Source organism: Cnephaeus nilssonii (assembly GCF_951640355.1).
Source record: "Cnephaeus nilssonii genome assembly, chromosome: 4".
Taxonomy (NCBI): domain Eukaryota; kingdom Metazoa; phylum Chordata; class Mammalia; order Chiroptera; family Vespertilionidae; genus Cnephaeus; species Cnephaeus nilssonii.
In genome coordinates this window covers 44,319,952-44,334,387 of record NC_137075.1, presented here as the reverse complement: position 1 = coordinate 44,334,387, position 14,436 = coordinate 44,319,952, and the positions used below count along the sequence as shown (strand labels likewise).

Sequence of the window (14,436 nt, the reverse complement as noted above, 5' to 3'; positions counted from 1 at the left end):
TTCTTTCTATCTCTCCCTCTACCTTCCTCTCTGAAACCATAAAAATATTTTTAAAAAAGAAAAAGTTATCTGCAGAAAGGCATTCACTATCATTATTTTATAAAATTAATGGTTAAATATAATAAAAATTAATAATTTTTATTTTAAAAATTAATGGTTAAATATAACATTATTTGGTAAAATATAATGTAACCATTAATATAAACTAGGAAGAACAGATAATAACATGGGGAAATGTTTTTATTTTTTTAATTGAATTTACTGGTTAATAAAAATATATGGGTTTCAGGGGTACAATTCTATAATACACCATCTGTAAATTGTGTGTTCACCACCCCAAGTCAGGTTTCCTTCCATCACCTTTTAACCCCTTTACCCTCTTTTACCTGCCCCCACTCTCTTTCCCCCTGGTAATAACCATAGTGTTGTCCATGAGGTTGTATCCCCCTACCCCACACACACTTAATCTCTTCGTTAAACAATATTTTATTTTTTACATATTCTTATTGATTTCAGAGAGGAAGGGAGAGAGAGAGAAAGAACATCAGTGATGAGAGAGAATCATCGATCGGCTACCTCCTGCACATCCCACACTGGGGATCTAGCCCACAACCTGGGCATATGCCCTGACCAGGAATTGAACCATGACTTCCTTTTCATAAGTTGACGCTCAACCACTGAGCCATGCTGGTTGGGCCTCTTCATCTTTATACAATGTCAATTTTTAAAAGCCAGTATGATCTTGTGTTATGTTACATTTATGTTCAAATACATAATGCATGGATTGAACAGAAGGGAGCAAGGGAAATAAAGTTGGTTAAAGAGATTCTTCTCAAACTGCATTTAATGTTGTAATGATTTTATAATTTTTTTTGCAGTATTGTTTTATTTTAGTCACAGACTGTTATACCTACAGACATGGTCAGTAACATTAAGGTTCCTCCAAAATTGCCTATATGGTCGCTCCATTCATTTTTTATTTTCTCAAACCCTAAAACTAGACTCAAAGTGAAGCAAAGGAGAAACATCATGCATGTAACTTTGAATGGATTTTGAGGCAGAGAGATAGCAAAAGGAGGATTATGTTAGAATTTATATGACCAATGATTCCAGCTATTACTGCTTTGAATCTTGTGGCATGCCACTAAACCTTAAAATAAGAAGAGATGCTCATTCTCTGCACAGACCAAGCAGTCACTAAAGCTTGGAGATGTGAAAAGCCATGGAATAATAGCTGGGTGCAATATGTCACTGAGGTTGCACATGAATGAGGGGGTAGACAACTTAATAACAAGCAATAGATAGATACCCCATTTTTAGGCCTTTTCTACATTTAAGAAGCCAGACAAACCTAAGGGAAACACTGTGATTTTAAACTTGAAGAAGGTGATTTAGTTATATACAATTCTTGTAAAACACATGGACAAAATCAACTAAGTTATATTGTTTTAACTACAAGAATTTATTATTGATGGATCGGAGAATACAGTTTGAATGGAACAGTAAGGCACAGCTGTGGATGAAAACAGTTTGCTATACAGCCAAAGGGAGGAAAAAGCCATAATCTTAGGAACTTTAAATATGCAAATCAAGGAGCCTTTGAAGTACCTCTTTAACAGATCAGTGTCTGTCCTTCCCTTTTATATGATTCCTATAACTACATCACTTGATCACAAAGTCAGACTGATACTTCACCAAGTATTTCTCAGTCATTTATACTTGAGTTATTCAGCCTGGACACTCCTGTTCCCCATTTTGCCCAAACTCTTTGCATTTTTTTTTTTTTAAGCAATTTCCTTCCTAAAGTATTATGTATCCATCTTGGATAGACTTCCAAAGCAAGGAAACAAGCATGCAATGAGTCAGACAAAATCAGCCAAGGGCAGTTATAAGGATGAGCAGACAGATAGACTGTTAAGAGAGATGTTAGGATGATAACAGGCTGATTCAATGAGGTCTATACTAAGCTGACTTAGGCAGAAAAGTTGCTCTGGCTTATGCAAAGGGCTGTAATACCACCTCAGGTTTGCCACCAGTACCAGACCCCTTGTTTATAAGGGATTAGCAATGGTCTAAGAGAGGAGCTGAGAAATAAATGTAAGCAGGCTGCTTATGATACAATACACTCAAAGCTTTGGACCTTTATTAGGAGCTGACTATGGCTTCCAGCATTAACATTTGCCAAGCGTAAAATTCAAGAGAATTTTGTGCAAAACTTCAAGACACTGAGGACAATTTTTAAATATCTTGGACGGGAATAAATAGGCACTTCTGTAACACTAACCTTTCTATTTGGAAGTGTGAAGTGAAAAACAATGGCATAAACCATGCTGCAGAAGTGGGGCTACATGAGGCTTTTAGGGTGCCAGCCTCCTTGCTCAAAAAGCCATGGGAAAGTCCCCAAGCATATTGTCAGAGCAGCCATTCTGGTGGTGACAGTGTCCCAAAACTAAGCAAACCTGCCAGCATATGGCTGTTTTCTGAAAGTCAACACTGTACTAACAGGAATAGCTACATAGGCATGCATGCATGTTGAGAATCAGAGACCAGAGGTAGAGTGACCTGGGCAAGTCACCTGAAAGACTTTGCTCTACACCTCACCACGGCCACCACCTCTCAAGAAGAACATCTCTAATACACAGCCCTTTGGCGACAAAGCAGAGTACAGGGAACCAAGAGGGGATCACATTCTTTTGAGAGAAGTGTTCAGTATTGAAAAGCTCCTAGGGAGGCAACATCCTAGAGACCTATTTAAGAGTAAAGGTAGTTCAAAACTGCCAGACCACTGAACTATCCTGCCACGTCAGAAATACATTGAACAGGCATAGCTTGGGATGCTACGTAGAACAGAAGAGATTGAAACTTAATAAAAAGCAGGGAGACTGAAAGATTAATGATGTGTTGGGTAAAAACAACAAGTAGAAAGCAAATGACATATAAAAAAGGATGGAGGAGCATGCCAAAGCCTTGTGGGAGGGAAGACAGCATGGCTATAGTCTACATCCAATGAAAGAGCTATGCTGGCTGGTTCTTGACATGATTCCTTCTCTGTCAGACGAGATGCACATGTGGCATTCAGCAGTCGAAGGAGAGTGGGGAGAATATTGAGAAATGGAGATAATCGGCAAATGATATGGAACAAATATAGAACGGGTGTACCATTCTGTAATGCCCTGTTTATACACCAAAGGCAGGTTTATGTTGGCAGACATATTGGGGGTTGTCATGCAACAGTAGTAGTACTTTGGGAGAAGACGAATGATGGGGTGGAGGTGGGGCTGGTGGACAGGAGGACTCCCAAGTTCCAGTTCTTAAATACTAGAAAGCAAGGAACCGTTTAGTAGTCTCAGTCCTTTAGTGAAGAAATCGGATGCTCATTTTCTGTTCTACGTCCACTTTCTCCAAAACCTGGGGGGGGAAGCAATTACAGTTATGAAGGTCACAACAGGAGACATTGTCCCATGCTCTTATCTCAATGTTTTTCTCCCTCCCTCCTGCACAGGATTTAAGTTTTCAAACCATGAGATGACTGACTGACCTTAACAAATTCTGTGAAAGATATAGCGCTGTCCCCATCTTGATCAGCCTCCTGGATGGTCCTGTCTGCGATGCTGCCCAGCTGTTCATCTGAGATATTCACTCCGACCATCATGCGTAGCACCTGCAGGACCAAGAGCCAGGCTTACAGGAGACTTGGGGTCAGGGGGACACTTTACCAAGATTGAGGATAAAACCACCCCAACATTCTTTTCCTCTGATGTCCTTAAATGTAACAGCCAGAAAGCTGAAACCCTTACCTTCTTATGTAGGCCATTCTATTTTTAAAAAATACATTTTTATTGACTTCAGAGAGGAAGGGAGAGAGAGAGATAAGAAACATCAATGATGAGTGAGAATCGTGTATTGGCTGCCTCCTGCAAACCCCCTATAGGGGATCAATCCCTGATGGGAAATCGAACTGTGACCTCCTGGTTCATAGGTCATCGTTCAACCACTGAACACTGAGTGACATGGGCCTGGATCATTTAGGCCATTCTAGACAATGACATGAACAGAACTCTCTGGCAAGTTCACTGAATAGGAAAGCAAACCTCACTGAGGGAGAGCCCTTTGCATTTTGCTTTGCCCATTCTTGCTGCCTGGAACAGAGATGATGCCTGGTGCTGTAGCAGCCATCCTGGGACCATGAGGTGAAAAGTCATATGTGTTGTCAATGCCAGAGTAATACAGAAGAAGCCTGGTTCCTGGACATCATTTAGTTGCTGTATCAACCTGGACAATCTATGCCCAGACTTCTTACTTCATGAGGCAAACTAATTTCTTTCTTTTTTGCAGTGAAGGAGAAAACTTTATTAGCTACAAAACCGCTCAATTATGATACAGCACAGCTGTGCGGGAGCCCTGGGGCCAGGCCCCTCTCCAGCCAGACAGCTCTGCTCTGCTCCTCCATGGTCTGCTTGGCTCTGCACCATGCTGGTCTGTTCTGCACGGTGCTGTTCTGCTGTACTCCGGCGAGACATCATCAGTGTTTCAACTCAGCCAGGGAGCAAACTAGATTCTTATTGGATTTATTAAGTTTGGTAGGGCTTTCTGGAATCCCACCCAAATGCAGTCCTCTTTGAGGTGGTGCGCTGACCCACTATCCCTAAAGTATGGCCAAGAAACATAAAGATCCTTGAAGGGTTAAATACTAAATCCAACCCCCTCCCCTTTTTAAAAACTTTTTTTTTACTGATTTCAGAGAGGAAGGGGGAAAGAGAGAGAGAGAGGGGGGGGAGGGAGGGAGGGAGAGAGAGACAGACATCAATGATGGGAGAGAATCATTGATCGGCTGCCTCCTGCAAGCCCCACACTGGGGAAGGGAATCACGCCACGACCCAGGCACCCAGGCATATTGAACCTTGACCTCCTGGTTCATAGGTTGACACTCAACCACCGAGCCATGCTGGCCTGGCCTAAATCCCCCCTTTTAGAAAAATAACATTCTAAGTGCTATGAGAAGTGCAGTAAAGTAAATTTAACACTATTTCACAAAATTTGTCTCAAACAAAAAAAAAATCCACCCCCTCCCAATTCTGCTAACATTTTTAGATGTGAATATACTTTGAAAATTGCTACCTTAAGCAAAATAAACTTTAATCATATGAACCTTAGTATGAAATGGGGGAAAGAATGCTTTGTGATGCCTCACATCACTGTAGTCAGCCATCTCTGTCTTTAAAAGGTAAGAGCATAGCTTTTCTACAGGAAAGAAAGGCCTTCTAGCCCAGCTGTTCACAGGCCTTCCTTTCCCCCACTCCTTTACAACCTTCTCCTATCTCATGAAATGATTTTTAAAAAGTAAATTACAGTTTCTCTGAAGAGTTAAAATAATGATGTGCATCAACACTAGTCATTCTACCCCCCGGACCCCCCAGCAAATCAACTGTAGAAAATTGGAAGTTGTACATTTTGGGGATAAATGTACATAAATTGAAGGATTAATAAAAAGAGGCAATGCTAGCAAACATAAAAAGTAGCCAACCCATTTGCCATCTTTCCTAATTGTGTATGGCTGACTAGACAAATCAATCTATCCTCAAACCTCTCTAACAGATCAGATCTCAGTCAAGGGCACATGCCTAGGTTGCAGGCTTGATCCCCAGTGTGGGGCGTGCAGGAGGCAGCCAATCAATGATCCTCTCTCATCATTGATGTTTCTATCTCTCCCTCTCCCTTCCTCTTTGAAATCAATAAAAATATATTAAAAATAAATAAATAAAAATGAAAAAGGGAAGAATTTTCTCCCCTTCTAAACTTGTACGTATTTTGAGAAAGGGAGAGAGTAACAATAGAAGGGCAATGACTAATAGGATGAAATGCCAGTCACTGCTGGTAAAGGACAGGGGAGCAACAAAGGACAATGAGCAATCAGCTTGGTGTAACCAGCCCAGCAGCAGGTCCTTGACTCTTATGTCAAGCCCAAGGACAGACGAAACAGTGGTAATTACCCAGTGTCATCAGAATTACCCAGCTGCCAATGAACTGACTGGACACTAACAGAACATTTTAATTTAATCACCTCACATATTTTAGTTCTGCCAGTCAGCACCTAAAAGACATTTAGTTTACCCTTTTTTGGAGGGTGGGGGTGAGGGAGGGAGATAATCCTCATCCAGTGATATTTTTTTTTCATTGATTTTTAGAGAAAGGAGGAGGGAGGAGGGAGAAGGGAGGGAGGGGGAAAAGAGAGGGGGAGAGAGAGAGAGAAAGAGAGAACATCAATATGAGAGAGACACATCGATTGGGGCCAGGGATCGAACCTGCCACCCAGGTGCAGGCCCTTGACAGGGAATCGAACCTGATAACCTTAGGTGTGGGTCTACATTCCACCACTGAGCAACAGTGGCCAGGGCAAACTGAGTTACCTTTTAAATAGAGACATTTGGCCGAAACCGGTTTGGCTCAGTGGATAGAGCGTCGTTCTGCGGACTGAGGGGTCCCAGGTTCGATTCCGGTCAAGGGCATGTACATTGGTTGTGGGCACATCCCCCGTGGGGGGTGTGCCGGAGGCAGCTGGTCGATGTTTCTCTCTCATCGATGTTTCTAGCTCTCTATCCCTCTCCCTTTCTCTCTGTGGAAAATCAATAAAATATATTTAAAAAATAAATAAATAAATAGACATTTGTCTTTGAGAAATTAATGAGCCATTTCAAGTTTCCCCAAATTATGTGCTCTTCCTTATATATAGGATAGAACTCTGCACACAGCAGGAGTTAAGTAAATGCTTCTTGAAGGAAAGTACAATTCCTGCCCACATGAATAAGCAGGCAGGGCCCCAATACAAGTTCTCCATGTGCATGGGAGCTCTCCACATACCTGTAACAGCTCATCTCGGGAGATCTTGTCATCTTTATCCAAATCATATAGTCGAAAAGCAACTGGTAGGGAAAAATAAGAAGTTAGTGGAAATTCAGTAGTGTTTTGCCCCTTCTCAAGAAACTAAATATGTAAAGGACACTAGACAGAAAACTAAAAGTGAATTAATAGTTTTTCCAAGAACCATTGCCATTACTTGTAGAGCTTTTAAAGATATTGTAAATTGTAACACTTAAGAAATTGAGATACATCTCATAATTGATGGCATCTTAGCTTTGATGAAATATGGGACCCTCCTGGAATAAAACAGTCAATGTCAAATGTCCTTTTTCTTTTGTTGTTAATCCTCACTGGAAAATATGTTTTCCATCGCTTTTTAAAGAGAGTGGGAGGGAGGGAGGGAGAGAGAGAAACATCAATGTGAGAGACACACATTGATTGGTTGCCTCCCACATGCATCCTGATTAAACCTACAACCCTTAGGTGCGAGGGTTGACACTCTAACCACTGAGCTACCGGCCAGGGGCAAATGTCCTTTTTCTTATCTTAGAATTAAAAAAACAAAAACCACCACCCAGCCTGGCCAGTGTGGCTCAGTGGCTGAGCGTCCACCTATGAAGCAGGAGATCACGGTTCCATTCCTGGTCAGGGCATATGCCCTGGGTTTGCAGGCTCAATCCCCAGTAGGGAGAATGCAGGATTGATGATTCTCTCTCATCATTGATGTTTCTATCCCTCTCTCTTTCACCCTTCCTCTTGGAAATCAATAAAAATATTTTAAAAAACACATAAAACAAACCAGCACCCATAAGTGATTCTGTAAATTAGGTCATCTCACACAATCTATCAAGTCTACTGTGCACTGCTCAGGGGAAGCCAACAATCAGAGCCATATAGCTACCAAATGGCTGACTACACCAAGTACAGCCCTGGGAAAATGGTCACTTTTGTAAATTTGAGCACGTTTCAAATAATTTTCTACTACTTGGGAGTTCTGTAGGTAAAGAGCTTCAGTTTCAAATAGAAATGCCAAGAATTTGATGGTCTTCTGACCTTATCATGTTTCTTTTTAAAAATATATAAGTATTCTAGAAAGTAGGCTATATAAGAGAATTCAGAAGAGCAAAAATCATTCAGCCATAGTGCTGAAGGGCTACCAAGTGAATATTGGAGGGAGGCAGCTCGGGTCCTGGGTGCCTGCCAGCGGCCAGAGGAGGGAAGCCTGGGTCCCAGGTGCTGAAGGGAAGCCGGTGCTGGCAGCCGGGGGAAGGAAGGTCTACTCTTGAACGAATTTTCGTGCATCAGGCTTATAGCAATGTGATAATGATGGATGTTTTTTGTTTGTTTTTACCAAAAGAGAACATTTATTGGGTTAGGAAACAAATTTATAGAGGTAAAGGAATGGCACTTGGAGATTGGAAGTGTGAAAGCTAATGGTAATGCGAGGGGGGGAGGGGCGGGGAAAGCCAAGGGCATGCTCCTGGGAGGGAGAGCGCCAACAGTGGATGATTTTATAGGCACTGTGAGAAATCCTCACACTGAGGAAGTGACTGCCTCCGTTTTGAGGCTCTGAATCACTTCAAGTATGCCACTAAGATTTTTGGTTTTCAATATAGTGCTGTGAATACTAAAAGGCCAAAATCCAATGCTCCAGAGTCATTAAGACACACAGATTTAGAGTTTGTCTTTAGGAGCTCATGATATAGTGGAGAGTAACATGCATTTCTTACTTTATTTTTTTGATATATATATTTTATTGATTTTTACATAGAGGAAGGGAGAGGGATAGAGAGTTAGAAACATTGATCAGCTGCTTCCTGCACACCCCCTACTGGGGATGTGCCCGCAACCAAGGTACATGCCCTTGACTGGAATCGAACCTGGGACCCTTGAGTCCGCAGGCTGATGCTCTATCCACTGAGCCAAACTGGTCAGGGCTACTTTATTTTTAAAAAATATATTTTTATTGATTTCAGAGAGGAAGGGTGAAGGAGAGGGAGAGATGAAACATCAATGATGAAAGAGAATCATTGATCCTTCACACCCCCTACTGGGGATTGAGCCTGCATATGCCCTGACTGGGAATCAAACTGTGACCTCCCGGTTCAAAGGTGGCTGCTCAAGCACTAAGCCACACAGGCAGGGCCACATTACTTACTTTAATATATGCTAAGTGCTATCATATATCTGAAATTCAGGGAGATAAAGCGAGTAGCAGATATGCCTTTCTGATTCAATAACATTTGAACAAGTCTGACAAAGAGTGGCATTCCAGGCAGAGCTAGCACTAGGTACAAATACATGAGCACTAGGTTGAGCATTGACCCATGAACCATGCAGTCACAGTTCAATTCCAAGGGTTGTGGGCTCGATCCCGTAGGGGGCATGCAGGAGGTGATTCCCTCTCATTGATGTTTCTATCTCTTTCTCCCTCTCCCTTCCACTCTCTGAAATCAATAAAAAATATGTTTTAAAAGGTTAAATATCACCCCTAAAGGAGTGCGTTCTCTAAAAGTCAAAGTACTCCGGCCAGTGTTTCTCAGTGGTTGAGCGTCGACCTGTGAACCAGTAGGTCACAGTTCAATTCCCAGTCAGGGCACATGCCTGGGTTGTGGGACCAATTCCTGGTGGGTGCAGTGCAGGAGGCAGCCGATCAATGATTCTCTCTCATCACTGATGTTTCTATCTCTCTCTCTCTCTCAGAAATCAATAAAAATAAAATTTAAAAATAAAAGTCAAAGTAAAAAATTTTTAAAAAAAATCTAATTTACTCTTTGTAAGGTACATATTAGAATTCTGGAGGGGGAAGATTTTCTCTAATGTTGTCTGTTCTTAATTTGGTTAGTTGAGTAACTATCTTTACCAAATTTGAAAATATATATGCTTAGATGGTTTAGAGTTTAAGGAAAAGGAGACAAAGATCATAAGTGTTCCTGCAGGAATATATGTTTAATATATTCCCTAAACTGAACACACACACACACAATTCTGCATATGTTGTCACATTTCAGAAATAGGATAAAATGTGTTATCTACTAAGCTATCTTCAGGATGATTTTGGGATGGAAACCTGTTTGCTATATAACCCGTTAATATCTATTTCTGCATTTCTTAATTAGGTAACTGGAATACACATGCCTTTCTGTTGAAGTATTTACAGAAGACTGAACTGCTAATTCTTTTTAAAAATTAATCAGGATGACTGGTTAATAACATTATGTAAGCTTCAGGCATGCAATTCTATACTATATCATCTGCATATTGCATTATGTGCTTACCACCCAAAGCCTAGTCTCCTTCTGTGACCATTTATTTGACTCTCTTCATTCTTCCCAACCCTTCTCCTTTTCTGTTAACCACCATATTGCTGCCTGTATCTATGAATTGTTTGCTTATTGTTTTATATCCCACATATGAGTGAACTCATGTGGTTCTTATCCTTTTCCATCTGACTTTAATTTGCTTAGCATACTTTCAATATCCATTCATGTTGTTGCAAATGGTATTTCATCCTTTCTTATAGCTGAGTAGTATTCCATTGTATATATGTACCACATCTTTATCCAATCATCCATCAAAGGACACCTATGTGGTCTATTCTTATTTTTGAGGAACCTTCAAACTGTTTTCCATAGTGGCTGTACCAGTTTACTTTCCCACCAGCAATGTATGAGGGTTCCCCTTCTCCACGTCCTAACACTTGTTATTTCTTGTCTTATTGATAACAGCCATTCTAACAAGTATAAGATGGTATCTTGTAGTTTTGATTTGCATTTCCCTTATAGCCAGTGAAGTTGAGCATCTTTTTAAAATGTTTTTATTGCTTTCAGAGAGGAAGAGAGAGGGAGAGAGACAGAAACATCAATGATGAGGGAGAATCATTCATTGGCGGCCTCCTGCATGACCCCTATTGAGGATAGAGCCCACAATCAGGGCATGTGCCCTGACTGGGAATTGAACCATGACCTCCTGGCTTATGGGTCGATACTCAATCTCTGAGCCACACCAGTCAGGCAGGTTGAGCAGATTTTATAAACCTATTGGTTTTTGTATTGAACTGTTTATTCTGAAACGCAGGTGCCATGGAGTGAAGATTTGTGTCCCCCCAAATTCATGTTGAAGTCTTAACCTCCAATGCAATCCTATTAGGAGTAGAGCCTTTGGGGGTAATTAGGGTTAGATTATGTCATGAGGGTGGAGCCCTCATGACGGAAGGAGACAGGAGATCTCTTTCTCCCTCTCTGTCTCTACCACCCTCTCCATGTGAGGATACAGTAAGAAGATGACTGTGAACCAGTAGAGGGCCTTCATCTGGAAACTGACCATGTGGCACCCTGATCTCAGACTTCCCAGACTCCAGAACTGTGAGAAATGTCTGTTATTTTCGTCATCCAGCAATGGTGTCTTGTTATTACAGCAGCCTGAGCAGACCAAGACACCAGCAGAGTAACTGAAGAGATCACTCAGTAGGACATTTTAGAAAAAACTGCAGCAACAGTAGTTATTTTTCAACTGACTTGGATTCCTGTCAGTCAGCTCTGGCCCTGAACCAGAAGAAACACTTTTCCCAAGATAATGAACGGTCAAATGCACAAATGACTGAGCCATTTTGTTAGGTCTTCTCATTCCTTTTCTACTCTCCCTTTCCTGATTCTTGGTCCTATGACTTGGACTTTCGTCTCCAAAGCAGCCTTCTGGAATTTCCAGTTCCATGGCTTCAAATGCCACCTAATTCTGAATACTCCCACCAAACATGTAGCTCCAGCTCAGACCTCTTGCTTGAGCTCCTCAGCCCAATACAATCCAGAGGTTAAGACTCTGTCCGGCTCTGCTGAATCCTGGCTCTGAAGCTTACTAGCATTGTGACTCAGTTGCCTGAAGGGTGCAAAATAAGAACAGAATCCACCTCATAGGGTTCTGAGGACTGAAGAGTTAGCACATGAAAGGCACTTTATTGTTGTTGTTTAGCTAACGTAATGTGCCTGGGGCAGGAAGGGGAGAGGAAAGGGAAAGGCGTGAGCTCCTGGGAGGAGAGCCATGAAACACTTTAACTAGTGTCTGGCACACAGTAAGAGCTCAATCAATGCCATTTACTTGCCATCACCTCTCTACCCTCCTCCCATACCACTTCTTTCTTGATAATGCTTCTTTGTTCTCTGAATACACCAAGTACTAATTACACCAAAGGCCTTTAAACCAATTGTTCCCTTTGCCTAGAGCTCTCCTGTCCTTCACATGGTTGGCTCAATTCTTAGCTCATATTTCAATTCCGAAGAGTTCACTGACCACTCATTCTAAATTTGACAGCCCCCTAACATTTTCTAATCTCACCTTATTCAGTTCCTTCATAGAACTTGCCATGCTCTTAATCTTGTTTATTCATTTGTCTTTTTCCATAGTCTGTCTCCCATATTAGATCATAAGCTCTATGAAAGCAAAAACCTAATCTGATTCATGCATCATTATATCCTGGGCCTAAAATAGTGCTTTGCACTTAGTAATTACTCATACATTTGCTTAATGAGAGACCAAACTAATGATCTCAGTCAAACCTTTACCTTTTAATCACTGTTTATTCTTTTAAATAAAATAGACATAAAATTTACCATTTTGACCCTTTGTAAGATTAGTTAAGTATTTTCACATTTTGGTATAACCATCACCATGATCCATCTCTAGAACTTTTTCAGCTCTCCCAACTGAAACTCTGACCCATTAAACTATGACTCCCATCTCCCCCAACCCCCCAGCCCCTGGCCACTTTCTCTCTATGGATTTGACTATTCTAGGAACCTCATTTAAGAGTATTCAAACAATATTTATCCTTTAGTGTCTGGCTTATTTTAATTTTTAATTATTTATTAACTAGAGGCCCATTGCACAATATTTGTGCAAGAATAGGCCTTCCTTCCCCTGGCTTCACTCCCGGCCGCCTGGGAGCCGCCAAGTCCCCGCTTCTGGCCGAAGCACCGCTCCTGTAGCTCCCTCTGCCCGCCTCTCTCCCCTTCATAGCAGGCGTTCCGCCGGGTCCAACCACTCTGCGCCTGCATATGCAAATTAACACGCCATCTTTGTCAGGTTAATTTGCATACTCACTCCTGATTGGCTGTGGGTGTAGCAGAGGTACAGTCAATTTACATGTCTGTCTATTATTAGGTAAGATTTGAGAGAGAGAAAGGGGCAGAGAGAGAGACTGATGTGTTGTTCCACTTATTTATGCATTCACTGGTTGATTCTTATGTATGCCCTGACCAGGTAACCCACAACCTTGGCATATCTGGATGATGTTCTAACCAACTGAGCTACCCAGATAGGGCCATTCCCTTTTTTCCTTGAACAGGGAATTACTACTTTTTCTGAGACAGTCCTATCCTTACATGAGTATCTCTCTTAAAAATTCTTCCTTCTGTTGAACTGAAATATATCCATGTCCTCATTGCATAAGTTCTTCTCCACACCATAAACTTTCATATATTAGAAGAAAAATCTCTAACCCAGTCTTATCTTCTTCTGACTTTATGCCCACTTCTTTCAAAATCTTTTTATGGGGGGGAAAAGGGGAATTTAGTGAGCACAGAATTTCAGCTTTGCAAAATGAAAAGTTCTGGAGATAAGTTTCACAATAATGTGAGTATTCTTAACATTACTAAACTGTACACTTAAAAATATTTAAGATGGTAAATTTTATGTCATGTGTTTTTTACCACAATAAAAGGACTCTTCCTTATGATAATAATTCATGTGGTCATCAGTGCCTTCAAAACTTCTAGTTGCTTTCTATATATATCCTCTAGTATAGTGGTCGGCAAACTCATTAGTCAACAGAGCCAAATATCAACAGTACAACGATTGAAATTTCTTTTGAGAGCCAAATTTTTTAAATTTAAACTTCTTCTAACACCACTTCTTCAAAATAGACTCGCCCAGGCCGTGGTATTTTGTGGAAGAGCCACACTCAAGGGGCCAAAGAGCCGCATGTGGCTTGCAAGCCACAGTTTGCTGACCACGGCTTTAGTATATCTCCAGAATCCAAACTAAAATATGGTTCCCAAGTTGTGTTCTCTTTAGCACACAGTGGGATTATCACTAGTCCCATTATGATACATTTCTCTGCTCAAAGCCTAATATTATATTACTTTGACGGTGGGGGTTGGAGGTTTGGGGAGGCGGGTAGGGGTGCTACAGGCCAGACAGCTGCAGTGCATGGGGGCTTCATTTTGTCTCAAACAGTATTTAGTCTTGAAAGAAGCAATTAGAATTCACCAATATAGTATCCAGTAAATTTGATCACAAATCATTAGAGTTCTATTTTCTTCTATATCTAGTTTTGTTTATATTTAAGTGTTCTGCTCTTCATTAAGGTACATGATCTTATGTACAGAGAAGAGCAGTATTTCATTATTTTGGTTAAAAATCTTCCCTACCCTACACAACAATACTTATTTCAGTGCTTCTTAAACCCTTTTCCTGAATAAAGGAGTGAACTCATACTCCTATCCTATAGACAGGGAGACCGGGGTATGGGCCAAGGGCCACAAATAAAAAGTTTATTTTAAGTCTTATGCACCATTTAAAAAA

General features: G+C 41.1%; 1 protein-coding gene and 1 pseudogene across 2 annotated transcripts in view; one reads left to right on the top strand and one right to left on the bottom strand.

Annotated features, from left to right (window-relative positions):
- The window catches only part of LOC307097903 (ribosomal RNA processing protein 36 homolog), a 415,062-nt pseudogene that overhangs the window by 348,099 nt on the left and 52,527 nt on the right, over positions 1 to 14,436 (top strand). The window lies entirely within an intron of this gene.
- Positions 2,345 to 14,436, bottom strand: part of CHP1 (calcineurin like EF-hand protein 1) — a 46,388-nt gene continuing 34,296 nt past the window's right edge. The window contains exons 5-7 of the mRNA XM_079767871.1: positions 6,859 to 6,920; positions 3,539 to 3,661; positions 2,345 to 3,408 (exon numbers count right to left, since the gene is read on the bottom strand). Coding sequence (XP_079623997.1) covers positions 3,355 to 3,408; positions 3,539 to 3,661; positions 6,859 to 6,920 — 239 coding nt within the window. The 3' untranslated portion in view covers positions 2,345 to 3,354. The remainder of the gene's footprint in view (positions 3,409 to 3,538; positions 3,662 to 6,858; positions 6,921 to 14,436) is intronic.